At 41.2% G+C, this 27,562-nt stretch overlaps 4 protein-coding genes across 4 annotated transcripts; 1 reads left to right on the top strand and 3 right to left on the bottom strand.

The window, feature by feature from the left end:
* Positions 1-544: 544 nt before the first annotated feature.
* On the bottom strand, positions 545-8,822 carry tasor2 (transcription activation suppressor family member 2). Its single transcript, XM_058075228.2, has 18 exons — positions 8,512-8,822; positions 8,241-8,385; positions 7,893-8,041; positions 7,558-7,653; positions 7,408-7,480; positions 6,790-6,881; positions 6,576-6,713; positions 6,352-6,488; positions 5,705-5,721; positions 4,092-5,627; positions 3,384-4,008; positions 2,963-3,311; positions 1,893-2,891; positions 1,701-1,823; positions 1,472-1,625; positions 1,286-1,391; positions 1,040-1,221; positions 545-958 (listed from the first exon to the last, which is right to left on the bottom strand). Exons 2-18 carry the CDS (start codon positions 8,266-8,268, stop codon positions 864-866), a joined length of 4,899 nt encoding a protein of 1,632 aa, XP_057931211.2. The 5' UTR covers positions 8,269-8,385; positions 8,512-8,822; the 3' UTR covers positions 545-863.
* A 389-nt stretch (positions 8,823-9,211) lies between these two features.
* Positions 9,212-14,383, top strand: LOC131130992 (ankyrin repeat and SOCS box protein 13). The gene is made up of 6 exons (XM_058075230.2): positions 9,212-9,413; positions 10,989-11,188; positions 11,255-11,405; positions 11,495-11,629; positions 12,565-12,756; positions 13,755-14,383. The coding sequence occupies exons 1-6, from the start codon at positions 9,371-9,373 to the stop codon at positions 13,901-13,903; spliced, it is 870 nt and encodes a 289-aa protein (XP_057931213.2). The 5' UTR covers positions 9,212-9,370; the 3' UTR covers positions 13,904-14,383.
* LOC131130991 (protein tyrosine phosphatase domain-containing protein 1) lies at positions 14,037-19,501 on the bottom strand. The gene is made up of 13 exons (XM_058075229.2): positions 19,281-19,501; positions 18,982-19,170; positions 18,832-18,912; positions 18,645-18,763; positions 17,550-17,687; positions 17,200-17,471; positions 16,844-17,140; positions 15,682-15,915; positions 15,396-15,512; positions 15,229-15,330; positions 15,077-15,160; positions 14,817-14,927; positions 14,037-14,736 (listed from the first exon to the last, which is right to left on the bottom strand). Exons 2-13 carry the CDS (start codon positions 19,167-19,169, stop codon positions 14,638-14,640), a joined length of 1,842 nt encoding a protein of 613 aa, XP_057931212.2. The 5' UTR covers position 19,170; positions 19,281-19,501; the 3' UTR covers positions 14,037-14,637.
* Positions 19,502-20,672: 1,171 nt separating this feature from the next.
* On the bottom strand, positions 20,673-26,174 carry LOC131130993 (ADP-ribosylation factor 4-like). The gene is made up of 6 exons (XM_058075231.2): positions 25,980-26,174; positions 25,159-25,239; positions 24,931-25,040; positions 23,530-23,601; positions 21,577-21,702; positions 20,673-21,499 (listed from the first exon to the last, which is right to left on the bottom strand). Exons 1-6 carry the CDS (start codon positions 26,044-26,046, stop codon positions 21,416-21,418), a joined length of 540 nt encoding a protein of 179 aa, XP_057931214.2. The 5' UTR covers positions 26,047-26,174; the 3' UTR covers positions 20,673-21,415.
* Positions 26,175-27,562: the final 1,388 nt, after the last annotated feature.

Genomic DNA, 27,562 nt, shown 5'->3' with positions numbered 1-27,562 from the left:
GTAAGTAACCGAGGAGGTAAAGTTTGTCTCTAATATTGTAGGAGTTCAGTGGGAACAAAAGCACAGGAGAAGGAATGCAGGAGACACGTTTATTCTAGCCGCTCGCCGCTCTACTCATTTCTATCAGGCGACCTGAATCCACACATTTCTGGCCCTCAAAGTTACAGCACAGCCTGTGGAGGTACAAAATAAGAGCGTCAGAAAAATAACTTATATGTGAATAGTTGTCTGTCTATATGTGCCCTGTGATTGGCTGGCGATTAGTCCAGGGTGTACCCCATCCCTTCCCCAAAGACAGCTGGGATAGGCTCCAGCTAGGATCCTAGTGAGGATGAGCGGCATAGAAAATATATATATATATAAATATATATCAAAGAAAACAAAAATACTTTTTCACACCACTGTGTATCCTGGGTGGGTGAGTGGTGGAGTTAGAATTTGCGTAGGTTCACGGCCAAGACCATGGTCTTCATACAGTATATTGTGAATGAAAATGTGACTCATTTACTTAACTGCATTACATGGTTTATTTTTTTAACACCACTTTAAACACACTGTCATTTCATTTAAACAAATATAGCATATATAGATGGTTTTAAATTAGCGACCAACCAACAGTAATAAAAATATGAAACATCTTTAACAAACCATCCAGTATAAAACCATATTCAGATATATCAACACAGCTGCACTTCTGTATTATTGTTAACTTACTGCTTTGGTTCTAAAAATGAAGGACAACAGATGTAACATGACAGCATGACAACATTCTCTCCCGGCCTATAATGGCTCTTGAAACTTGGTATTGTAATAACGGAGGTGGATTTGTTTTGTGTTTTGTCGCGTGGCATCACCGACTGAGGTCAGACTGCATGGGTATCACATAGAAAACTCATCAGAAAAGAGTCTACAGTTGTTGTCAGAATCCCGCTCTCCTCAAACTCACTGCTTCTCGTATCTGTAAGAAATTAACATCATTAATTTGTGCTGTTTATTCAGTTTTCTCCAAATGTACAATTCCGTGTAGTAGTTATCTTACCAGTTACAAACACAGGAAAACGGGATGATATATTCTGGACCTGCAAGTGGACCATACATGCACGATAGTCAGGTTTATCTCTTGACTTGACGTCACAATCATGGTAAGGCAAGACCGTTGCCAAGCCTGCTTCCTCTGACCATCTTAAGAAGTTCTTCTTCTCCTCTGCATCAGTGCTGAACCTGGAGATGGGAGTCGTATCAGTTGAATTAATTAACCTTTCAACATTAACAAGTTGACCCCTACCTTGCATTCTCTTTGAATCGCCGACTGTCTCTGTAGTGTAAGAACCATTTCCATTTCCCTGTTTTGTTAAGACCTTGTAAGATTTCCAAGAATCTTCTCAACTTGTCTAAACATTAAGCAGAGTTGACACAGTGAATTAGATTGCAATACGTTCTAATACTGTGTTTCTATTATAGAATCACATACACAGGCTGAGGGATTCCAACGTTTCTGTATCAAACATCACAAAGCCCCCATTGACAAAGAGCTCCTGATAGGTGCGATTCATCACGTCGTTTGGTTCGTCGATTCCACAAAACTGCACTTCCGGCGACTTTTTCAGCTCAAGTAGGTATGGAACCTGAGATTACACGGGGTCACATGGTGTGAAAAGCGTCCTGGTTATACACAAAACATCCGTTCATTGACCGCTTACCTCACAAACGCGCGCTGCTATATCTTCATTCCTGATGACAATCAGCAGAGGAGCACATCCCTCACCCAAGAGGAAGAACTGGAATGGCTGCACAGCTGTATGGCCTTCTGCTTCTAACTGGGCCTTTCAAAGTTGAAACAAAGCTGTAATTTTTCCATAGACATTTTTCCATATCTGTGGACATTTGTTTACCTTTGTTTCCTCATAGAAGGAATCCTCTGACGTTTGCAATATGTAGAATCTATATTTTGTCTTTGGACCATTCCTTGGATGCATCTTGTCCATTTGAAAGTCACTTTGATGACATTGAAACAATGTGTCCGTGCTCATTGTTGCATTTTCTGCAATCATAATTTTGCTGGTTCTTTGAGATAATATTTTGTCTTCACTTCTGTCAGACGTGTCTTCGGAGATTGATCCATCCACCTGTGCTTTACTTTTTAGCAGTAGTCCCACTGAATCCTCTGACGAGTCAGATGATGGTGGATTTGAGGTAAATGCTGCCTGAACTGGGTCTGCATTCGCGTCATCTCTTGCGCAGCTGGGGCCCGGCAAAGTGGCGGGATACATTCTTGATTCCGACGGTTGATCAAGAGTGTTTCTCACATCAGTTGTCTCAACATCACTGGATTCATCAGCCGTGCTTACAATTGGGAGGACATTCTGTCTTCTTTGTAGAACCCTTAAACTTGTTGAAATGGCGATATCATTCTTGACAAAATAACAATCCCTGTCATCTTCAAGTTTCTCAGCTTGCACCCCTTCAGGTTGAGTCGTTGCTAACGGTCTTACAGTCACCAGAAGACTTCCTTTGCAGAATGTTTGTGATTCTTTGTCATCTTCTATATGAAGTACAGGATCATTCAAGTCTTTCTCGACCTCCTTTTCTGCAACAGAGGAATCTACTCCATGTTTTATCATCATATCTCCTGAATTATTTTCAGAACCACCATTCAAATTTATCTTGTCCCGATTGGATCCATTCAACTCATGATCCGTTCTGACAGTACCATGATCTTCATGATTCTCCATTGGTCCTTGTAGGTGATTCTCAGTTACATCTTCGTGTTGAAAATGTTCACCAGTGCCATTCAGGGAGCCATCTTCTTGCAAGTGTGTCCAACCGCACTTCCTGCTGACATTATTGACTTCACTTGTCATTTCTACAGGGAGAATCATCGTTTGAAAACTCTGGAAAAACAGAAGAATGACGGTAATATACAAGCATCAGAAACATGCTATCTGAAAACATTAGAACCAACCTCCGATGTTTGGGGGATGGAAGTCACAATCTCTGCATTGGGGCTCCTCAGAGACAAGTCCAGAATATCACATTCTTCATCCAACGAGGGCCCCTTTTTGTTGAGGTCCAAAGTGTTAGATATTGAAGGTTCTGTAGTCTCTGCCACACTGTGTGGAAACCGATTTCCCTCGAGCTCGGACTGAGCCAGCGTTGTTTCCAAATAATCACTCTCTTCCAAGCATGGGTTCGCTAGGTCCGAGCTAACATCAAAAAACCTCGCGGTTGAGCGGCTATAAAAGAGACCAATCCACATGTGGACAATGAGCTGCACATCTTTGTTGGTGTCCTGAATAGAGTGATCCCATGGGCTGTGAAAAAAAAGACAATGATTATTTTAAAAATAATAACAGTCAATCTCAATCAATGTCGACATTGCATACCCATGTAAAGCTCGTATGACGCTTCTGTTCTTTGACCCGACTGATAACCTGCTGTCTCGATTGAAGTCATACTTATCTTTCCATCGCCGTGTCACTTCGACAGATCCACCCCGGTCAACAAAACTGCGGTAGCGTTTGAACATTTTCATATGTTTCTTCATGCACCTGTTTTCATCAGAAAAGCCTGTTTGAACACCATACATTGTCTGATGGTGGTGCAGCAGTCCAGTAGAACCACTCAAAGGAGATACCTGGAAGGGTGTGACTGGTAAACCCACAAAGGGATACAATGAGTAAGCATGTTCTTTACACAACAAACTGACCAACTCCAAATCTTCCGCAAGAGCGCTTGACTCAAGAGGCTGTGCGGGTTTACAGAAAGTCTGCTGTAGAAGAGCATGAAGAAGTGAAACTTGACTAGCACTTGCAACATTGGCATCGTCACATATCGGTTCTTGGCCTGGTTGCGGAGCAACTTGTTCATTCGTGGCGCCTAGTGCCAAATCAGCAAGTAGATTCAAAGCATCTGTAGATGTGTTTGAGGTGTGTATTTTCTTCTGGGCGGTGTTATCCTTAGCGCTCTGTTTGCAAGCGTCATCAGATGGGGTTTGAAAGTGCAACCGCCCTGTGAAGACAACAAGAAGTCAAATTAACATTAATAGTAACAATAAGTTGGGGAAGATTAAGTCATTTTTAAAAAAGGCTTACATTTCTTTTTAACGTGTAGCTTGGAGATGTCTTGGTGCTTTTTTAGCTTTCGCATCTGCTTCCACAATGGGAAAATTGACGGGGGCTTACGTTTGATAGTCGCTTCCGGTGTCTCGCTTTCTTGAATCGCAGATGCCGTTTCATCAGAAGTCTGCATAGAGTCTTCTTCGAGGTCTGTTCTGGTGTCAGGTGCATTTGTCTTTGTGTTGTCGTAACTTTTGCCTTTCTTCAAAGGAGGTTCTGTCTCAGTAGTTGGATCTGAATCGGTTTCATGTAAACTGAGGTAGTGTTTTGTTTGATTTCTCTTTGACACGATGCTTTTCGGTTCATCTTTTGTGACACACTGATCAGACGTGGTACTACTGTGTTCCGGTGGAAGCATGTCTTTAGACTCTTGCATTGCGCTTTGCTCGGGATCAACGTCAATTCGAGGACAATTTCCTCCAGTCTTGGAGCCGATCAACTCAGTCCCACTTGTTGTTGATCCAGGAGCGGTGTTGGAATGCTGCTCTTTTCCGACTGCATCAGATGCTGTTGTAGGACGACTCGGGAACTGATGTTGGTCTTTCATAGACGTCATCAGTTGAGTAGTATTCCTCCATGAGCCATGAGGAACTAAGATTCTTCCACATTCGCTGATGATTGGCCTCAAGTTCCAACGCTCACATTTTGGACCTTCCCGGTCCATTACGGTGGTCCCTATTGTTGGTCTTTCTGCATCTGTTACTGATTCAACCATAATAGGTCTGACTTTATTTCTCGATGAACAGTTGCTAACAGTATGCCCTTCCAAGGGCTCACAATCTTTATTTGATATTGTGTTTTGATGTGATTGGGTAACTGATTCAGGTTCCTGGTCAGACTGCTTATTAACCATCTCATCTTCTGATGGTATGTGAAGCTTTTCCAATTCAGGAGTTTCAAAAGATGCTTTTGTTGTCTTTTTGTGACCTTTGGAGGAATGTTGCCGATTTTTTTGTTGCTTTACTGTGTGATTAACCATCTCTGGACAATCCAAATCCCTCCTGTGTTCGTCAGACAAAGGCTTTCTTGTTGACAAAGGACTGATTGGACTCTTCTCAGTTACAGATTGCTCAGAGGTGAAGCTCACAATCAGCTCGGCGGGAACACTATCAGATGTCGAAGGAGTCGAAAGGTTTAACAGCCCAGGATCGTCGGGTGTGTTCGGCACTCGCACATCATTTCGAGAATGAGTCTGAGGGAAGTCTGTTACACCAACTTCGCTATCACACTCCTTGTCATGGTTTAGCTGGTTTTCTGATCCCATTTGTGAAAGACTGGCTAGTGTTTGCTTAGGAGGGGATACAGCGACATATCGAATCCCAGTTCCAACAGAAGGGCATGCTTGCAGGACAGGATTTAGCACAACTGTATATGTCTGAAGGGGGTGTGCTACTACATTATAAAGTCCCTTGTTTGGATCAGTGGTTTTTTTCTCAACCTCACCTCCTGGATAGTTTAGGACTGGCAGAATTCTGAAAATTTTAGATGAGATGAGATCACGAGGTTGCCTGCCTGTGATCAACAAAGAAAAGGGCTTGATTAAATGTCCACATGAGAATCCATCATGTTTTTCATTTCAAATGTCTTACCAAGTTGTGTCTCCACTCTGAAAAAGTAAAAAAAAACAAAAAACATTTATCTAAATTATAGCGTGTGTCTTGTACAGTGGAACCTCTAAAATTGAACAAATTCAAGTTTAACCAATAATTGCTGGAAATGTACATTTCTAAAATGTCAAATCAAATAATCAAATAATACCCATTGTTGCAACAGGCCTTGTAATTCCGAAACATATGCACACGTTTTGTGAGACCTCAGCAAATATTCCAAGACTTCAACACATATTGTGACACTTCATTTCCATGAGCATCGAAGAAATAAGACTCCAAAAGAGCTTTTCGTGATTTTATAGTGATGTCACAGATGTCTCTTTGTTTTGGCTGATCAGGATAATGTGACTACATCAACAATAATATTCATAAAATAACAATATACACCAGAATGTGAGCACTGACAATAAGGTTGTTTTTACGATTTAATATTATCAGTGGTTTGCTTCTTACACTTTCTTGACGTGAATGTTAAAATGTTTGCCTCACGGGTAAATAATAATCAAAATTCAATTTGAGAAAATTCGATTTTAAATTTTAACAAGATTGACCAGCGCTTTCGGGCACATTTTAGAGGTTCCGCTGTGTTGCATAATAAAGTATATTCAGATTTGCTGTTTATTCACCTTTTTGCCAATGGAGTCCAACGTCTTTTCCTTCCTTTGTTTGTATATGAAAATGCCACAATAGCAAAAGGGCAAGTGAAGCTGGGAGAAGGCTCCGTTCGATTGCTTCCGTCGTTGAGCAGCTCATAAATGTAACACTGCAGAATGGAAACAAGGGAATCCCTTATTTAATATAATCACTGAATCAAACAGAGGTAATGTAGCTATCACACTTAGATCATTACTTGGGTTCTCTCAAATGCCAGACGAAAGCTGGTTCGGGGCGACACAGAGGCCAAGTTTTGAGACACGTGACAGTCAAATCCCTCAGTCGGTGGTGTTACATCTTGGCTGTGGTTCTCTGAAACTCTTCGAACTCTTCCCTGTGGGACGGAGAATCACTCAATGTATTTATATTTTAATAAATGCATTCTAAACACCGCCCACTTTTCTTATTACCGTTGTCAGCCTGATGATGGCGATGTAGCCTGATTTGCGATCATGCAAGCCCTCTGGTTCCAAACAGTCGGAGTACATTGATATGTAAACACCTGAACACATATAAAAAAGTGGTAAAGAGGTAAAAGTGATAGATGGTTTGTGGTGTATTCTTTTCATAAACTGAGTAATGTCTTCCATGTGTATCTGACTGCCTCCTGAATTTTGCCTAGCAACAGGAAGCTGGACAAACTAGTCAATACAGGAGGTCCTCAGGTTCCGAACATGTTCCGTTACTATACTGTGATTATTAACTTGAGTCAGTTACACTGTACATAACACATGAATGACGTATACACTACTGCTACATTATACTACTTTGTAGTATATTAACCCAGGTGAATCTGGAAGGATAACCTTTTCTTTTGTCCTATCTCCATGTAACAGTGCACAGAATCCATGACCTCTCTGGCATTCAATAATCTTTATCCTTTATAATGGCAAAGACAGTTAGGCGTTTCGGACCAAAGAGTAGCAAATATTGGTGGGTGTGTTGCGTTTATGTTATTGACCATACACAAACAAACAGGAATTATTAGTATATTTCATACACACATGAATCAAAATAATTCAATTTACCCTTTAACGGATCTCCCAAACTTGAACAGGTGCTTGTCCCGGTGAGCACTCCTGTCCGCCCGAGTGCATTAGCCTTTAAAAAAGAAACACAAAATAATTAAAAGCGACTAATTCCAGCAGCTTCATCTCAGATGTGTCCTGTTTCTCTACCTTGTTGATGTCATCAAACAGCAAAAATCCATACGTTTCCTCCAGATCCTCTTCTGTATACCCTGCATGTTTTTTCTTTTCTCGAAAGGCAGCATACTGGTTTAGCAAACAAAAAGACATTTAAAAGTGTGACATTGCAGCACATGCTGTATTTGACACTACCACATTTGTTTGTACATGTCTATAGAAGTTTTTTAAAGCGTAAAGTGAGCCTACCCATCAGATAATACATAGGACCACCATTTTTTTTTCTGCTCAGCTGACTCTGTTTAAATCCCTGCTCTATAGTGTCCACTTTGTTAATGGAAAATGTATAAACTCAAAAGTATACTAACCTTTTTCTCCAATGCTGGATTCTTAACGAGGACAGCAAATTGATATTTGAAAGCCTCCTTTGACTCTTCATACAAGTACGCACTTTGGATTGGAAGCAAAATTTTCTTTTTGAAATCATTTGAATTTTCACACACCGGTATTAAAACACCTAAAATGGCAACACAGAAAATGAGAATGACGAGTTTAGTATTAGTATACGGTATTGTTGACTAAATGTTCGCAAGTTTATACGAAATTATGCAACAAGGCGAGCAAATCGGTCGTTGTTGCGGTGAAATGAAGAAGGAAACAGATTTAAAAGCATAATTGAACAGAAAGACGAAAGTGAAAGCAGGGCGTCTCGTCACCTAAACTCCGATCGCTTCCACTTTCCATTTCCGGGCGTATCAAATATCTTGTGTCCAAACTCCGAGACAAATAGCTCCTTTTTCAAACATGATGTCAAAACGTGTGACTGAAATAAATCCCCCCGACTTCTTTCACTTTCTTCACCTAGAAGATTAAGAAGGAAAAAAAACACAAACGTTGGTCTCACAACCAGGAAGTCACAAATCGAGGCCACGTAGCACATAAACAACACAAATCGATACCAAAATGTATAAAAGCCACTTTTTTTACACGTCATTCCGATGAAAGTAGTAGTGAGTCCGGTAAAGGTATCCGACGACGCTTCACACTTGAGTAGTGGACGACTTGGGAAAAGAAAGAGAAACTAAACGAGGAGCCATCATCCATCTTGAAAGTTTTAAAATCCAAAGTACGACGTCGAGTTCGACGGGAGTTGCACAATATATTTCGCCAGAGGGCTTGACTTTCCCACCTCTGCTCTCATTCTGACTTACACTCCAAAATATGCACTTGTACAACATCCGTGTACAATTATTCATCGACGTAAACAATGCGAGTAACGTGGACACACTGCATGTACTGGTTACTTAAACGTCATGTGAGTTATTGTGCTAAGCACAACATTTGTATACTACATGTATTTAATTAAGCTTTGCAACCAAGCTCTAAATAATGCATAATTATTTTAAAAACATACAGTGTATACGTATAATAAATGCAAAATAACTTTATTGAGAAAAAAATGACCTAACTAGTATCAAAAGTGCCCTTATATTTACCCAACATCACATTTAACTTAATATTCTAACACTATATATTTTAACACTACTATTATGTGTTCTACTTTAAAACACGTGTGACATAATATCACTATGTTTCAAATCCGGCAGTAGAATATGTTTGAATCACTCAGGAAAGTTGACATTGTATTCAGGTCGACTACATTTCCCACTATCCCTTGCGGTCGTGTCGCTATGTGAGCTGTTTTCGCTCTCCGAGCACTTTACCTTTAAACTGACTCAGATTGTGTTTTGGAGTGATGCCGCTCGGCATGGCTTGGCTCAAAATGAATTTTATACGTTGTTAATTATTGCTTTTGTCAACATTACAAGGAGCTGGTTCAGATGAAATGGAGATAACGCGTAGCAGACCGTCTTTGTATGGAGACATCGGTAAGTGGCTTAAATGCTCCGTGACTAATTGCAGCGCGAAATAACGATTTATGACAGCTTTAGTGCGATAATAGTGGGGTGGTTTTGTCTGGCTAATAATATTTCTATGTCTCAAATGCATAGTTAGAGTAATGTTAGCATGCTAGCAAGCGAACCAATGATTAAGCTTGTTAAGGCTGAAAAGTATGCTGCAGCTAGCGTCTTGATCCTGTTAAAGTATGCTCTTTGGCGGGGTTTGAGCTTGTGACGTGCAATTCTTTATCAAAACAGTAGGGGGCGTGTTTTCCCGAGAGTCACCAACCATAACTATTGTTGACGAGCGATTTGGCCTCCTGTGCATTAGTATTAAACAATGTCATGAAGCTACATGATCATTGTTGGAGCTTAATCGTTATGAAACATGGTCCGCAGTTTCTTATTATGAGAAGGCAGACTGTGTCCCTTGAGGAATTCTGTGTGTAGTATTTTAATGGACAGAATTGCAGCCGCAGTCTCGGTGGATTGGTTCACACCATTACACCAGTTTTAAAGTCACTACATTGGCTCCCCGTCCGCTTCAGGATCCATTTTAAGATTCTCTTACTGGTTTTTAAATGTCTTAACGGCCTTGCCCCTTCTTATTTATCTGATCTGCTTTTACCATATCAACCCCCGCGGACCCTGCGGTTCTCTGGCACTGGCCTTTTAACAATACCAAAACCCAGGACGAAAACCCACAGTGAGGCAGCATTTAGCCACTATGGCCCCCACCTGTGGAACAGCCTGCCGGAGAGCCTCAGGACTGCGGAGACTGTTGATATTTTAAAAAAAAGATTGAAGACACACCTTTTTAATCAGGCTTTTAACTAATATTTTTCTTATGCTTTTATCTTTTTAGTCCTATTTTATGCTCTTAGTCTTTAGCTTTTAACTCCAGTGTTTCCTCAGGTGGGGTCCTCCACACTGGGGGCTGTGTCGGGTCTGCTGAGGGGGTGCCATCCTTGGGTCCCTTCGACCAGGCCGGCTGGGGGTGCCTGCCTTTAATGTGGGGGTCCGCCCATCTGTCGGTGCTGGGGTCCCCCGATGGCACGACCTGCAGCTCCTCCCAGTGTGGACGGCCCCAAAGGTGGCGTTTCCTTGATCCTCAGTGCCATGCTATGTCTCCCTACTGTGTGTGATTGTGTGTGTCTAGTATGGAGGGTGGGAAGGAGGGGCTTTCTTTTGTTTTTCCTTTTAATTGTGGTAATTGTTTTTAATTCTGTAAAGCACTTTGTGTTGCATGTCTTTGCAGGAAAAGTGCTATACAAATAAAGTTGATTTGATTTGATTTTGACAACCAAGTGTGAAGTACCTGGGATGAGAATCAGCACTTCCAAATATGAGTCCATGGTTCTCGCCTGGAAAAGGGTGGGGTGTCATCTCCAGGTCGGGGATGAGACTCTTCCCCGAGTATCTGGGGGTCATGTTCACGACTGAGGGAAAGATAGAATACGAGACCGACAAGCAGATTGGTGTCTCCTGTGTACATAATGGTTTGGGCCATGGGGTCAAATTTCTGTATGTTTTAATGACTAAATAGTCTTGCATATTTGTTAGCTCATGGTCTTGGGTTCTGGACGGACCGGACTGCGGTCCATGAAGCGGCCGCACAAGGAAGGGCGGTCCAGCTGCAGCAGCTCATTGAAAATGGTGCGGCTGTGAACATGGTGGCAGTCGACTCCATCACCCCGTTACACGAAGCGTGCATACAGGGCCACACCCAGTGCGTCAGATTACTGCTGGGTGCCGGGGCACAGGTAAGACACTTGATGTGGGGCAACCTTATTTGTCATGCTCTTATATATGCTCTGTGCTCCCGATAGGTGGATGCTCGTAACATAGACGGAAGCACGCCGCTGTGTGATGCCTGTGCTGCAGGCAGTTTGGAGTGTGTCAAGCTGCTGCTAGAGTACGGAGCAACTGTCAATCCCCCGCTGTTTACCTTCTCACCGCTTCATGAGGCATGCATGGGAGGTGGGTGAAAAAGACACAGGGCCATGTAGGATCTCATTACACTCTGCACTTAATGTGTACCTAATATTTTGGCTTGTGTGTGTCCGCAGGCAATTCCGATTGTGTCCAGCTAATGATCGACCAAGGAGCCTACATGGAGGCTCATGACTGCCATTACGGCACGCCACTCCATGTCGCCTGTGCCAGGCAACATTACGCCTGCGCTAAAGTTCTTCTCAATTCTGGCAAGTGGTTATTTTAGCCATATTGTCATTTCTGTGGGGCGGCACGGTGGTCGAGTGCGCGCAGACCTCACAGCTAGGAGGACCAGGGTTCGATTCCACCCTCGGCCATCTCTGTGTGGAGTTTGCATGTTCTCCCCGTGCATGCGTGGGTTTTCTCCGTGTACTCCGGTTTCCTCCCACATTCCAAAAACATGCTAGGTTAATTGGCGACTCCAAATTGTCCATGGGTATGAATGTGAGTGTGAATGGTTGTTTGTCTACATGTGCCCTGTGATTGGCTGGCAGCCAGTCCAGGGTGTACCCCGCCTCTCGCCCGAAGAAAGCTGGGATAGGCTCCAGCATCCCCGCGACCCTCGTGAGGAAAAAGCGGTAGAAAATGAATGAATGAATGAATGAATGTCGTTTCTGTGCATGTTGTCCACAGCGGAGTGGGTGTGTGCAGGCGGGTCGTGGGTGGAATAAATTAAAACAGACCATTTTCACGGGAAATACGAAATCCAAAGAAATACTACTGGAATAGGTGCAGATTCTGGAAGATCTCAGGGCTGAAAAATGAGCATATCTTTAAACATTTGATCAGCTAATGAACAGCCTATTTCGATTTAATGGTGGGTTTTTTTGGGGTCGCTGCCATTTTTTCTTTTTGCATTTTGATGCTCTGCTTGAACCTTAAGCTCCAACAGTCCAAAATGCTAATTATTGGAATTTTTAACTTTAAATCATCTCACATCTTAAGAGGAAATAACAGCTTTTCTTCAATTATCACTATATTTTTATCACTATATATTATCATTATATTTGGGATTTATGAACAATTTGGATTTACCGTGAGCACCGTTGAAAGGAATAATCAATAATACATGTGCATTGACATATGTAAAGCTGCTATGATGATTTTTATTGAACTTAAGATTTCCTCTCCGTCCTCTACCAAGGTGCAAACGTGAATGCCGCCAAGCTGCATGAGACAGCCCTCCATCATGCGACCAAAGCAAGGAACGTCCACTTGATCGAGCTGCTTGTGGAGTTTGGCGCCAACTTGTACGCCAGAGACAACCTGAACAAGAAGCCCATCCAGTACACCAGTTTAGGATCGCCTTCCTACCTTTGCTGTCAGTTTTATGAAAGTAAGTTTACAGCACGGGGGAGTCCAACCTTTCCCACTGGAGGTGACGTATACAAAAATGTAAGGATGTGGGGACACTTTAGATGCTCAAATCAATCAAAATCTATCTAAAGGATCTAAGACATGATCCCCTAAACCAGCTCAGTCGCCATCAATGTTTTTAACCGTGAATTTAAGATAATGATACCTCTGGCAATGGCACCAAGAACGAGGATTGCATGAGGGGACAAACATGATGTCTAATGGGGAGTACACTGGTTTTTGAATGGCATAGATTGCTAATTGTGTACACCTGCCTAACAGCCACAAACCAAGCTGCCTGACGTACAGTGAAAACAGGAACCAGGGAATCACCAAAATAAGAGCATGTCAACATTCATTCATTCATTCATTTTCTACCGCTTATCCTCATGAGGGTTGCGGGGGGTGCTGGAGCCTATCCCAGCTGTCTGGGATTGGACTGGTCGCCAGCCAATCACAGGGCACATATAGACAAACAACCATTCACATTAACATTCATACCTATGGACAATTTGGAGTCGCCAATTAACCTAGCATGTTTTTGGAATGTGGGAGGAAAATGGAGTACCCGGAGAAAACCCACGCATGCACGGCTAACCACACCACCACTGTGCAGCCCACTATAGCACAATAAATGAGTAAATAGAACTAGGATATAGGACATACAAACACATAGAACTAGAATAAATAGAACCTGAACACATAGCACAGAATACAGAAAGAGAACCTATCCAACTAGAACAAACACATCCACCTAGAACTTACCAAATAGAATGTGGACACGTAGAACCTATACGTAGATACAGAACTAGAACTCAGTGTGTGTATGCATTGTACCCTGGTCTCTTAGCTGTGAGGTCTGTGCGTTAACCATTCGACCACCGTGCAGCCCAGCATGTCAACATACAATCCTTAATAGTTAGTGTATATGAGATGATAGATTGAAGGTATTGATTGTGGTTGTTTCCTCTTCCTCAGACACACCCCTCAGTCTCCAGCAGATTAGCCGGCTGGCTTTGAGGAGGATCCTGGGCGTGAGGGCATTGAATGTTTTCTCCAAGTTAGGTCTGCCCAATCTCATCATTAGTTTTCTATCATACATGCCGCCTCCCGTTTTTGAAATGTAATCAATTGGTCTGAGAGGTGACGATGGCAACACGTTTAGTGTATGACTACTGTATATACAATATGCTTGATTGTACATTTGTAAATTCTCTATGTAACTTGTGTAAATAAACAGACCTTCTTCAGGATGGTTATTATAAAGATTTACTTATTTGTGTTCTAAACTGCATAAATAGAAAGAAATACAATTACTGCAAATCTCTGCTTTATAAAGGGCAACAATTCTCTAAAGCAGTGGTCACCAACCTTTTGGAGGCCAAGATCCCTGGTCTCAGGAGTGAACCTGTGCAAGAACTACCCCTGCACCCTCCACCCAGTACACAAGCTAGTAACCAAGCATTTTGGCTTTACAGCGTGTAACAAAAACTGCATTTTCACGATGGATGGATGGATGGACGGACAGAAATTGCCAACGAAATGTTGTTGCCTGGCTCCTGTATAATAATAAATAATAATAATGTGGAGAATAAATAGATGACATCAAATATGAACAACAATGTACAGCATAAACCCAGTAAATTGCACAAATAATTTTGAATAAATAATAATAACTATTATATGAGTGTTATTTTAGCCTTTGTTTTGCTAATGTACATCATTAGTACATCACTCAAAGCAGCGCCTGTCTTTTTTTCTTCTGAAGGAAAATAATTATTGTTTGTTGGCAGCCATGTTTGTTTCCAACCACTGTTTATTAGCATTCAGAGGCTGTGTTCACATGTGTAGCATTATGCCTTCAGGCCCATGCCAGGTAACTGTCGTGAAATGTTTTCCTCAAGTTGGACCTCAGAATCTTCACTAAACTTGCAAAGTTGTCTATGTCCTCTTGAGGCCTCTGTTGAGGCAAATGTTGCTTGTTATTATTAACTCATTATCTAGATTCTTGGAAGAGCACAGTCCAATGTCTCCTCTTACCTTTGTCAGCGCTTGTATCAGCCGCTGCAACACGGCATCTTCTCTGTGTGGACATAGGCGGGTGACTGTGCTCACACAGGTCAACAGACAATAAACAGTGTGTCTCTGTGACTGAAAAGATATGAATATAAACAGAAATGTGCGATAATAATGTGCAATAATCAAACTTTTCATTGACTCAACTTGCGATGTCCCATATTATCGGTCATCTCTTCTCCCAACATTAATACAAAAATTCTTGTAAAAAAATCTTTCTTTACCTTCTTGAGGACACCAAAAGGCTTGTTGTTGTTGTTTCCTGCACAACAAAGCTTTGCTACATCATCAGCACCAAGAACAGGCTCCTGTGTAAACATTGAAGCAGCATTGGTTAGGCTAACATGTAAACATTGCCATGACGGTGTCCATTGACCTTTAGCTTCTCCAGCCAGCACCACAGCAGACATGTGAGGACATGAGGATCCGATTCAGTCACCATGAGAGCCCAGCCACATTCGCTACTGTTCAGCTCCTCCTATTGGGAACAAAATATCTTAAATATGACACAGAAGGTTTGATTATCTGTTAGACGAGTTGTACCTGAAGCAGAGATGATCGCTGCAGGACCGCTTCTCCCGGCGGACCTTGGTGGGCCATTGCCTTGGCGATGACACGAGCCACAGAGATTGAGCCCGCATCATGTGACGTCCTGCACAGCTGTTAAAGAATCATGTTTTAGGGCATTGTTTAGGCCTGTCACGATAATTGATGAATCAATTAATTGAATTATTAAAAACAAAAAAAGGTGCTAATTTTGCCGGTCTTGATAAATTGCCATGTGTTTTCCTCGTCTCTCAACAAAACAAAACATGCAGGTATCATTTACCTCAATGTTGGAGCTGTGCTTGGATAGAGCTTTTTTAACTGTGCACTTTGACCTCTTGGCAGAGTGGCTGCTTGGTTGCATATTGCATGGATAAGGTTGGTCCTTGATCAGAGCTGGTGAAAGCGGGGCAGTCTTGGAGCTAAATGGCCTCAGATCAGGTCCCATCACATCTTGTTCACACGACAGACCCTCTTTCCCAAATATAGGAGCACTGTATGGACTCATCTCCAGATCCTGAGGGACAAAATACAACTTAATTTACCTATAGCATGGTAACATTCTAGTCAACGTATCATTTACTGGGAATTTGGGAATGCAGTTCAAGCCCCGGCCAGCAGTGGTGCAAACAGTGGGTATGTACGAGTATGTGTGGGTGTGTATTTAACAACTGTTTGCGCATACCATCCATTTTTTATGCTGGAGCCTATCCCAGCTGCAGTACAGCGGTACAGAAAATGGATGCATGGTCTAGAATGTAGCTAAGTTATGTCAATATATGAAGTAATGTGTAATATAAGTCTTATCTTTAATAAGTCCAATATAAATAAGTAAAAAAAAACATTTATGCAAATAGGCTCCAGCATAACCCCGTGACAAGCGGCATTGAAAATGGACAAAACGATGGGGGTTGTGTTAGACTAGTGTCCTATTTCCACTTCCAGACCAGGGTTCAATTCCACATTCGTCCATTTCTGTGTGGAGTTTGCATGTTCTCCCTGTGCATGCGTGGGTTTTCTCCGGGTACTCCGGTTTCCTCCCACATTCCAAAAACATGCTAGGTTAATTGGTGACTCCAAATTGTCCATAGGTATGAATGTGAGTGTGAATGGTTGTTTGTCTATATGTGCCCTGTGATTAGCTGCCAACCAGTCCAGGGTGTACCCCGCCTCTTGCCCGAAGACAGCTGGGATAGGCTCCAGCACCCCTGCGACCCTTGTGAGGATAAGCGGTAGAAAATGAATGAATGAATGAAGTTCCACTTCCTCTATGGTTGTCATCACATTTTCATTTCACTGTGACTCTCCTGTGATAGCATTTGGAATCAAGCACCACAAAATAGCCAAAAAAGGACCCATTTGTGGAGTTAATCTTTATATGCTCACTAAAACCGTGGTCATAACTGATAAGAGTCCTCAGTTAGTAAATTTTTGTATGCATTTACCGCCATCTTGCTAAGGTCAGAGTCACTGTAGCATCGTTTGTCCAGCAGCAGACCTCTCTTCCTCTCCAAGAATCCCAACGGCTCATCCCAGGAGGACACTGAGCCCGAGTCCCCCCCCTGTGGCATCTGGTGATGTTCCTTCAGCAAGGGCAAGTACTGTTTGGACACAAGCGTTTCCCTCACGGTCCTGCTCAAGATCCTCAGTGCTGACCTCTTCTCCAATTCAGCATTGATAACTGGAGCTGCGGGGAGACCCCGAGCCATGCAGAAGAGACGCATGCACAGCAGGTATACCACCTAATAACAAGAGTGGGGTGAGTGACGTTCAGTGACAGACGATAAATGGAATTCCTGACCTTGGGTGTGTATCTGAGGGTGCGTGCCTCCTGGCCATGCAGCAGTAGAGCCTGGCGGTTGAGATGGTGCTGTAAGGTCACAGGGGCTCCATGTCTCAAGGTGAGGTCTGGGTACTGGACTAGTTGTGTACCGAGTAGACGAGCAAAGTCAAACACTTGACTGATTTGGGCTCGCGTTTGAATGGAGCGCGGCCTCTTGATGCGGACATACTGAACGGCCTCGCTGGGACTGAGCCGCACCGTGTAGATTAAGTAGCAGGCGATTAGGACACCTGTGGGGCAAAGATGTGTATTTATTGTGTATCAACACCACACAATGCAACACTAGCGATGCAGTCTGAACGCCTAACCTGTTCTGCCGAGGCCTGCGTGACAATGCACAGCGACTCTTCCCTCCCCCACAGCAAAGGCCAACACTTTCACTCCATCTATTATGCCAACGAGGGACGACACACCGAAATCTGGCATCCCAAAGTTGTAGAAGTAAACTGGAAATGTTAACACAAAGAACATGAAATCATGAAATCATTCATTTTCTACCGCTTTTTCCTCACGAGGGTCACAGGGGGTGGTGGAGCCTATCCCAGCTGTCTTCGGGCGAGAGGCGGGGTACACCCTGGACTGGTCGCCAGCCAATCACAGGGCACATATAGACAAACAACCATTCACACTCACATTCATACCTATGGACAATTTGGAGTGGCCAATGGAGTGGGTTTTCTCCGGGTATTCCGGTTTCCTCCCACATTCCAAAAACATGCTAGGTTAATTGTCGACTCCAAATTGTCCATAGGTATGAATGTGAGTGTGAATGGTTGTTTGTCTATATGTGCCCTGTGATTGGCTGGCGACCAGTCCAGGGTGTACCCCGCCTCTCACCCGAAGACAGCTGGGATAGGCTCCAGCACCGCCACGACCCTTGTGAGGAAAAGCGGTAGAAAATGAATGAATGAATATTTTCATATGGCATATAAATCCTATTTACAACCTTTTAAATATGTTTTTTACAGTATTTGAGTCCATATAAGGAAGTCAGAGGAAGTATGTACAATTTTTTTTTTTTTATTATCTATTTTCTATACCGCTTAATCTCACTATCGCCTATCCCAGCTGTCTTCAGGCGAGAGGTGGCGTATACTCTGGTTGAAATATAATATGAATACCACAAAAATAAATAATCAATATAAATAGAAATAAAATATAAAATATAACCCTAACCCAAATATAAATATAAATATGATATATAAGCTACATGCGGTAACTATATACTAGTGCTGTCAAATGATTAAAATACATTTTTTATCTGATTAATTATAGTTGTCAAATTAATTAATCATGATTAATCATCATTTGCAGATGGAGGGCCACTTGGATAGAGCTGAGTGAAATGTTCAGTGGGTGAATGTTCTGGTAGAACGTCTGTTTTGGTACATAAAATGTCTCACTGTCATTCTCCATGAAGATCTGAGGCGAATATGTGAAGCCACTTTGAGAGTCCAAGGGGGGTCCACAGTGAGCATGCTCGCCTGGTACTTGCATGTTTATGATGGATCTTATATTCAATCTGGAGAAAGAAGAAAACATGTGTACTGTCCGCGTACTTGACATAAATAAATATTCAAGAAACCATACCTTTGAAACTGTTCTATAATGTTGAACTTCTCAATCAAGCCTTTGGACGGTCGTGCCATGGCGATGATATCATCAGTCACCCTGAGATTTATCGGTACAAGTAATTCACTTGATGCGTGACAGCATTGCCAAAACTACAAATAGTCTTACCAAGAGGAGAAAACACCTCGAATGACCTGCTGGTTTGCTTTCCAACATTGTGGGCCTTCATAACGACAGTCTACTCCCCCGCAGGCTAGCAAACACAGCAGTTTGGGCGGGATGGCTTTGACCAGGTTCTCCCTGGCTTGGGAATAAGCGGGCCTCGGAATGGGGACATGCTGGGTCAAGTTCTGCATCCTACATGAAGAAAACATCAAGCAACATCAGCCTGTTCTCCCGTCTAAATGTGAATTTGACTAGTTTTGACATAACCATATTGTTATTGTCAGTCGAATAAAAACACTCACCTTTCTCATTAATTTGCCAAAAGGTCTTACAAATCCCATGAATTGCGTACAGTCCAATCCAAGATGGTGAAAAAAAAAGCAAAGAAAAGTGATGTGGAGTACATGTGTTCAATGGTGATCGATGGACAGTGAAGTGTATACACACATGAGGGGTGACCCAGCTTCACTAAGCCTGATTAGCTGTCATAAATGCATTAGACCAATTAAATAGGGCTTATACCTCTACTCGTGTATCCATGGCCTAATTATCAGGACACTTCATTCGGTAAACATTCTTTTTTTAGTTTGTTGTTTTTAAAAAAATATTTTATCTACCAACATGAGACAATCAATGTATGATTTCCTTATATAGGCTCAAGTAATGTAAAAAAACATTTAGAAGGTTGTAAATAATAACTAGCGACTGATGTCGTAAGGAACCGGGTTTCCTTATACGGACATGCACTCTAGGCCAATCATATCACCCAATTTACATGCTTAACAATAGATGCACAAAAAAATGTATCCAATACGCTTGCCTCAAAATAAAAATCATCAAAAATTCTGCTGAAATTTTGAATGGGCCTGCTATCAGTCGCTAACATCTGACCCAAAACACCCCAAATCTCAGTGCTAACAATTTTGGTAGCTAGCATGCTAACAGTTAGCAAGAGTCACAAGGAATTATCAATGAAGTTTGCGGTACTATAACAACACTAATAAATGATTACATTACAATTTAAACTATTCAAGCTGTTGAGCCACCGTAGGCAGCAACAACTGCAATCAAGTGTTTCCAATAACTTGCAATTAATTTCTTACAGCGCAGTGGCGGAATTTTGGCTTCTTTACAGAATTGTTGTAATTCAGCCACACTGGAGGGTTTTTTACAACATAGGCCACTCCAAAGTCTTTGTTTTGTTTTTCTTCAGCCATTCTGAGGTGGACTTGCTGGTGTGTTTTGGATCATTGTCCTGCTGCACAACCCAAGATTATTTCAGCTTGAGGTCATAAACAGATAAACTCTCCTTCTGGATTCTTTGGTAGACAGCAGTGTGGAACACAGACGCAACAATGGCTAGGCAAGAGCGTGTCGTGATATGAACAGAGAGGAAATAACAGAATAACTGAGTTCTGACTTTTTTGTGGTGAAAATGTGTTTAGAGAAGCCAAACTAAGTGACTCCGGCAACTAATAGCAACTATGTTCCTCCTCACCGAGATACGACCCAAACTCTGCTGACGGAAGTTGGGGGTAAGTCACTGTTGATAAACTACACTGCTGATGGCGATGTCATACAACATCAGGTCAAAAATTCCCAACTATTCCTTTCACTCTAGTCAGTGTCTTAGATTGTGCATACTACAGAGAAAATACCCAAACATAAAACAATTTAAAAAACTATACTGCAGGTAAATGAAATATTTTTCCATCTTTATTGTCAATGTTTTTGAAAAGCACATTTATATCAGTGACTAACTTTCCAGGTCTGCGAGCACGATGGAATGTAAATCCCCAAGAATGTATTTTTTTCAAGACTGTAGACAGTAATTAAGTAAAGTATTTGCTATCAAACTCCTCCATAAAAGACAAAGACCCCCAAATGCTACTTCACTATGCCATTTTAGGATGTTCCTTCTGTTAACAATTGTTTGTTAGACTAGACAAACATGAATGTCAGTTTTTTTTAGGTCAAACTAACTTGCTACAACAGATTTAGTCAGGCTTGTATAAGAGAAGAGTGGGGGGCCAGAAGGCACAATGTTTCTTTTTGGATCCAACCATTATGGTTCAAGAACACATCACACAGTCAAATCACTAAAGTATTGGTCCACACCTCAGTCGATCACAACTTCACAGAAAGAACCAAAGTGGAACAACTCAACTGGTCAAGAATACAAATTGCATTGCTGGTCATACAATGGATTGCAAGGTACTATTCGTTGCCAGTTTAAAGGATGTCTGGTAATAATGGAATACGCTTCAAAACACAAGTTGGAGATATAGCAATACCCCCCGCCCCCATCCCTCAGTCCCACCCACCCCAATCAAAAAACACCATTATACTGGTCTCCTGCACTGTCTGCAGCTAGAAGACCTAATGTTTCCTGATTGAATGTCCGTGAAAAGGTCACCCTCTCATCCATCCAGTCAGTCTACTTGGAGAGCTCTGTGGAAAGCCAGTCCAGTCCTTCATAGAGCCCGGTGCCCTGGGTGGCGCAGGTTGACTCTACGTGCCACTGTGGGGATGCAAATAGGAAATCAAAAGAAGGATGGATACACCTTGTTGCTGCATTGGGAGTCTTGGGTGACTTACCTTTTTGTTGCGAAGATCGTGGAGATTCAGTTCGTTTGTGACCTCGCTGACTGACAGGGCGTTGGGTAGGTCCTGTTTGTTGGCAAACACCAGCAAGATGGCGTCTTTCAGTTCTTGCTCCTGTAACTGCAAGCACAGACACGAGAAATGACACCGACCGTCACACCAGATGTCGCTGAGCATCTAATAGTGACTGGCAAATGTCATGGTGCTGTCTGAAGGTGTGCTCTGAATGTAGTCGAGTAAAACCATTCCCGGAGAAACTATCATTTTTCAGGATCTGTGGAAAACTGACTCTAGTGTTACAATACTCAGAGTTACTCGAGAGCAGGGGTCTCAAACCCACAGCCCGCGAGACGCTAGTTTGAGGCCCCCACCTTGATACCAAAGTTTAATGTTGAAATGGCAGCTTAAAGCTGTGTGCACACCGGACACAATTAACATGATTTTGCCCTGCCCCATACTGTTACCCTACCCTGTTTTGCTTTGGATTAGCAATGAAGCTAAAGGCTTATGACGCTGGGTACAAATAAATGCAGGAAATGATTTGGAATAAAACGGAAAATGCACGTCAAGATAAAGCATCTCATCAAACATGTTGTTAAAGTTACGACGCTGCTCCCAGATGGAACTGAGTACGGTGCTAACTTGCTAATTGGGTAAAATTATTAAGTTTCATTAATGTTCATGTTAAAGGTTAAATAACTGTTAATACTGTACATTTGAATCTGAAAAAAATTATTTCTCTTCCAACTGTATGTGGTTTCTTACGTTTTTCTTATTTGCCGTTTTATTATTTTACTTATTTATTACTGATTGATTTATTGTCTTTATTCTTAATTAATTTATTTTTTTAACTTATTTTGTGTATAGAAAAATAAAAATTAAGATATTTGAGAACAGCGGAATGTTTTATCAGATATTTTGGTGTGGAAAACCGGAAGCAAAGTACTGAAAAAGTGTAGGATATAGCAGAAGCAAAATCATTGAAGATATTTTTTTTATTGATTTTTGTCCCCAGTTTTTAATAAATGTTTTGTTTTGTTTTTTTTTTTAAACCTGATGCTGCCCGGCTTCACCCAGAACCTAGCTCCGGTGGCCCCCAGGTAAATTGAGTTTGAGACCCCTGCTCTAGAGTTTGTTTTACTGTGATTAACTTCTTTTTGGAGAATGTTCATGTTACAAGGATGTTCGTATTTGTTTTTCGGGCTAAAACGCCAAAATAAATGTTCAACATGAAGCCATCATTGAACCTTTTGGAGTAGACACGTTTTTGGGCTCGTCTCAAAGCCATCAAGCTAAAAAAGCAAAAGTGTCAGAATGTGTCTAAATGGTAGTGACAGACAAATAAGAGTTGGAATGCACTGAAAATAAGTTTGTCTATATTTTTTTCCAGAGACGCACCTTCAAAATACCTATTGTAGTTTGTTGGTACGAACTCGAAAACACAATGAGACCATACCTTGAGACCTTCCCTAATCCAATTTCAAATTTGATAATGATACTAGAGTATTTTACACATGTTTTTCTCAAGTTAGGATCAGGCGGTGCATGCAAAGGTGAGGAATTTGGTAACCTTTTGTCACACTTGGTCAAAGTCTTCTCTAATTCCATGCATTCAGATGTCCATGGCGTTGTTGTCTTTCAAGAATGTTTTGCCATGGTTGTTTGGAAAATAAACTGAAAACTTAAAAGGCACAATGTTTTCCTTTTTCCATTACGCATGACTTCCTCTTATGACAAAAGACCAACCATTAACCAGCATATTGGTGTTTTCACCATTTAACTGGCCATTTAATGTGCCTGTCATCATGAAGATTCAATGTAAATGGTAACTAACTAATTAGGTTAGATGAGATTTTTAGGTATTTAGGTTAACAATGTTTTATTATTAGGCCAAGTGGTTAGCGCACAGGCCGTTTTATTATTATTATTATTATTATTCAGATGTACCATCTTTGAGAGCTCATCTGCAGCCTCTGCCACTCTTTCTTTGTCATTGCTGTCCACTACAAAGATGAGGCCCTGCAAGATAAAAGCACATTCACAGTTCAGCATTCACAGCCCCAACAAATTTACTGACTTTTATTCCCCCCGAAATGTGTAGTGATATCTCATAATTTATAAATACCTTGTTAAAAATAAGCAGTGTATGACAATTCTTATGAAGATTATGATGCTACAAATGGACAATACAAATATGAGGCAAAATTGACATGTTTTGACACCTAAAACATGAATTATAGGTGGTTGTACAGAGTAAACAATTGACAGACTTAGTAAATTGATTAAAAAATGACACGACTACTCAAATGATTGTAACCAGATAAGACCGGAGCGACCACTGGTATGTTAACAACTATGCAACTTGGTTTCCTTGTTGATTCAAAGTTGATCAACCTTTCCTGACAAACCTTTCCTGCAAATACTTTAAGTGTGAAATACAGCTAAACTAAATCTACGGGCGTTGAGTTGATAAGGCGCCGTCTTCAATCTTCTCAGCCTTTTCCAATAGGTTGACTTAAGTCCAAAACAACGTGACAACTTGACAGATGTTATGAGACGCAAAGGTGTATGCATCTTACTGGTAGGTTATTTATACATAATTCAAATAACGGTGATAAATGTTGTTCTTGTGTGCTGCTCGATTTGTCGTGAACTGCCAGCCAAAACATTGCTTGCACCTGGGCGACAGCCAATTGGGAGTGGCCTTCACGTCAGCTGACTGAAGTCATGACGTGGTTACATAAATATCACAAGATTTCATCTTGGCTGGCTGCGAAAACAAACCAAGCAGCACAAATGCATGCTAACAAGTCGGGCGAATGCAAACCAAGGCAAATTTAAGCATAAATTTGGGATGTTAACTGAAAAAAAAAAACCACACTAACCGGGGCAGGTGTTAACCGAGGTACCACTGTATTTGTTTTAATGTCCTTTATTACATCCATTAATCTCCTCTTGAATTTTAGTAACTCTTAGTTGAAAACATTTGTTTAAAACTTTTGTTTTAATTTTCTGAACCTTCTCCCTTGAATGATGCAGTTTGGGTAATAAGCTCTTCAGGAGGCCTCATCTACCAACTAGAATGTTACAATATGAGCTTTATCCTTAATGATGGTCCAAGCATATCCAGTGAAAGATGTGCACATAATCATTTCAAACATTGAAATGCGCAATAAGCTAGCTGCACACACTTAAAGGGATAAAGTGTTTTGAACATGAATGCTATAAAAGACTTGTAAGTGATACAAAACCATGACTATTCATAGGATATGACAACATCACAGCTATGTGTTACAATATTAGCTCCAAAGCACGATGGTTTCACTTGGGCTTGATAAACCCTCATACCTGTGTGTTCTGGAAATAATGTCTCCACAGGGGTCTGATCTTGTCCTGACCACCCACATCCCACACTGTGAAACTGATATTCTTGTACTCAACAGTCTCCACATTGAAACCTGGAGGAAGGAGCAAAACAGGAATGATGCACTTAAAAAAAAAACAGGTAAAACAGGTTGTTCAATGTAATAAGCGCCATTAATTATCACTGAGGTGAATACAGTTAACATATCTTACCTATAGTGGGGATGGTAGTTACAATTTCGCCAAGCTTCAGCTTGTATAAGATGGTTGTTTTCCCTGCAGCATCCAGTCCGACTAAGGGAGGAGAGTGTTGATAAATGACAAGTTAAAACTTGCATGATGACAAGATGTCAGATATTACATAAACACAACAAGACAGCTGGCTTTTTCAGATCAGGGATTTCCAAAGTTTCATACAGTGAACGTCCGATTAGATAATATATAATATAGTTGGGGCTTCATCCAGTCCCTGAAACGGGTTTTTGGTAAGTAGGAAATAAAAAGCCATTCATTTTGCCTTTGAAAATTATGTTTTTCTTTATTGTTCCTTCAGATGCAAAGCTGGCTCCCACGCACTTGAACAAACCACTTGAGTTTTTGATCATTTGGGAAATAGCTAAAATGACTCACACTGCATGGGCGTGAGTGCAACATGGCATTACACAATACATTGGAAAAAACTTTTTACAATTGAGACAGAAGTTTAATATAAGGACTAGACATATTTATGTAAATGAATATCCTTATATCGTAAAGTTATGCCACTTCCGTGCGGCAGCCGAAAAAAACACGTCACAGCTGCCTTCACGAATAACATTTGTTTCGAAACACTCAATGAACTTTACTGTCATTTTATCACTTTTACACCACTAAAGTAAGTTCTCGTTCGTCGTATTTCAATTTTGCGCCTTTACTATATACTTCTTGCCTAATTTCAACCTTTGAAAACGATGAAGTTAAAGCTCCCTTTGAAGCAAGCTAGCAGTGTGGCTAAGCTAGCCGTCAGCCGAACACTCCTTGTTTTGTTTACTCACCCATTAAAATCCTCATTTGTTTTTTGCCAAAAAGTCGTCCGAAGACTGACGATAAGGTCAGCCCCATGACTGGAGTGTGATGTTTGATTGTTTGGGAAAAGCAAATTAAATCACCCCCCAAAAGAGGCACAATTGTTGCTTGACGTTGAGATTGCTTCAAAAGGACTACAGCAGACTGCCACGTCCGGGCCAACGTGGAACACGTGACGTCACCGCTTTGAATGAACTTTATCGACAACAACAAAAGAGCAGATAGTGCAAAACAATGTTTATAGACGTTTACATGTTACAACCACGACGTCAACATAACACATCATTACGACTAATATAAGTAGTCAAATACTGCACTTACAGTAAATTGTAGTTACAAGTTGTTACATCGAACACAATGCAGTTACAATTCCTACCACTTGATGTCACCATTTCCAATAGTGTCCGGTGTCCTGCAATTATGAGCCATCCTGTTGGTAGCGTAAAATACAATTTTGTTATTGCAGTAGTTCACCGGTCACATGCTTATTATGAATAATACAAATGTTGTATCATTACAAACACAAAAATACTCCGTTTTTTACCCCTGTTTACTTCTTATTTTGTGAAGTTATTACGCTACACATTACAAATACTACAACCAGCCACTAAAATAAACACCTCTGATCGTTATTGACTTTGTGAAGGATTGTGTACTATTATTCCAAATATAAGTACAATTTAAAATAGTCATTTTGCCTCCTCTTTCAGTAAAAACAACAGTCTGGTCATTACACAGCTTATTAACTTGTCAAAGTGGTAATCTTTTTTTAAAATGTTACCTGTTAGAACAACAAAATGTAAGAAATAAAAGTGCAGCGAGAATGGAGGCCTACACTGAACTCTTTGAACGCTTTTTTTAGCGGTGCCAAATATGTTTGTTTAAAACAAAAACAAACTGCAGCCAACATTAACATAAAAAAGCTCATTGTGTCATGATCTGCCGCCCCATTGTCTCTTTTCTGTCCTGCAGCAGACTCCTGCCTTGTTCTCCTGGTCTGCACACTTGTTGCCCATCAGCCATTAGGCCTTCATATACCACTCCACTTCCATTGTTCCATTGCTATGCACTTGTTAATTATATACCGTATTTTCTGGACTATAAGTGGCTTCGGAGGTCGCACAAGGCCAAAAATGCATAATTAGGTAGAAAAAAACATACATAAGTCGGACTGGAGTATAAGTTTGCAGGTAATTTATCTTACAAACAACTTGACCAAAACAGACATTACGTCCTATTGGAAGGCAAGTTCTAATAATAACAATAAGAATAGAGAACAGGCTGAATAGATGTAAGATATGCTAACACAATGGCTATTCAGCTAACAAAAAATAAACATGAAAAAGAAAAAGACACAGAAAAAGTGTCCAGTGTTTATGTAACAAACAGTTTTTTTCATTTATAAGTTGCTCTGGAGTATAAGTCGCAGGAACAGCCAACCTATGAAAAAAAGTGCGACTTATAGTCCGGAAAATACGGTAGTTTATTGTACTGTGCAGAAACTTGCTTCAAACTCAACACCAAACTCCCTTACCTTTATTCTCTCCGGTGA

The sequence above is a fragment of the Doryrhamphus excisus genome, linkage group LG1 (assembly GCF_037039965.1).
Source record: "Doryrhamphus excisus strain RoL-2023G ecotype Guam linkage group LG1, RoL_Dexc_Guam_v1.1, whole genome shotgun sequence".
Taxonomy (NCBI): Eukaryota; Metazoa; Chordata; class Actinopteri; order Syngnathiformes; family Syngnathidae; genus Doryrhamphus; species Doryrhamphus excisus.
This window is presented reverse-complemented; position numbering and strand designations above follow the sequence as displayed.

Coding starts and splice junctions, on each gene's coding strand:
- tasor2 (XM_058075228.2), bottom strand. CDS start 8,268: ATGGAAAGTGGAAGCGATCGGAGTTTAG. Junction 4,009..4,091: donor GCTACACGTTAAAAAGAAAT/GTAAGCCTTTTT, acceptor TTGTCTTCACAG/GGCGGTTGCACTTTCAAACC. Junction 1,222..1,285: donor CGATTCAAAGAGAATGCAAG/GTAGGGGTCAAC, acceptor TCCCATCTCCAG/GTTCAGCACTGATGCAGAGG.
- LOC131130992 (XM_058075230.2), top strand. CDS start 9,371: ATGGAGATAACGCGTAGCAGACCGTCTTTGTATGGAGACATCG. Junction 9,414..10,988: donor GTCTTTGTATGGAGACATCG/GTAAGTGGCTTA, acceptor CATATTTGTTAG/CTCATGGTCTTGGGTTCTGG. Junction 12,757..13,754: donor TTGCTGTCAGTTTTATGAAA/GTAAGTTTACAG, acceptor CCTCTTCCTCAG/ACACACCCCTCAGTCTCCAG.
- LOC131130991 (XM_058075229.2), bottom strand. CDS start 19,169: ATGCAGAACTTGACCCAGCATGTCCCCATTCCGAGGCCCGCTTATTCC. Junction 15,331..15,395: donor AGCGATCATCTCTGCTTCAG/GTACAACTCGTC, acceptor TGTTCCCAATAG/GAGGAGCTGAACAGTAGCGA. Junction 15,161..15,228: donor GCTGGCTGGAGAAGCTAAAG/GTCAATGGACAC, acceptor ATGTTTACACAG/GAGCCTGTTCTTGGTGCTGA.
- LOC131130993 (XM_058075231.2), bottom strand. CDS start 26,046: ATGGGGCTGACCTTATCGTCAGTCTTCGGACGACTTTTTGGCAAAAAA. Junction 21,703..23,529: donor CAGATGAGCTCTCAAAGATG/GTACATCTGAAT, acceptor CTGTGCTTGCAG/TTACAGGAGCAAGAACTGAA. Junction 21,500..21,576: donor ACGATCTTCGCAACAAAAAG/GTAAGTCACCCA, acceptor GCATCCCCACAG/TGGCACGTAGAGTCAACCTG.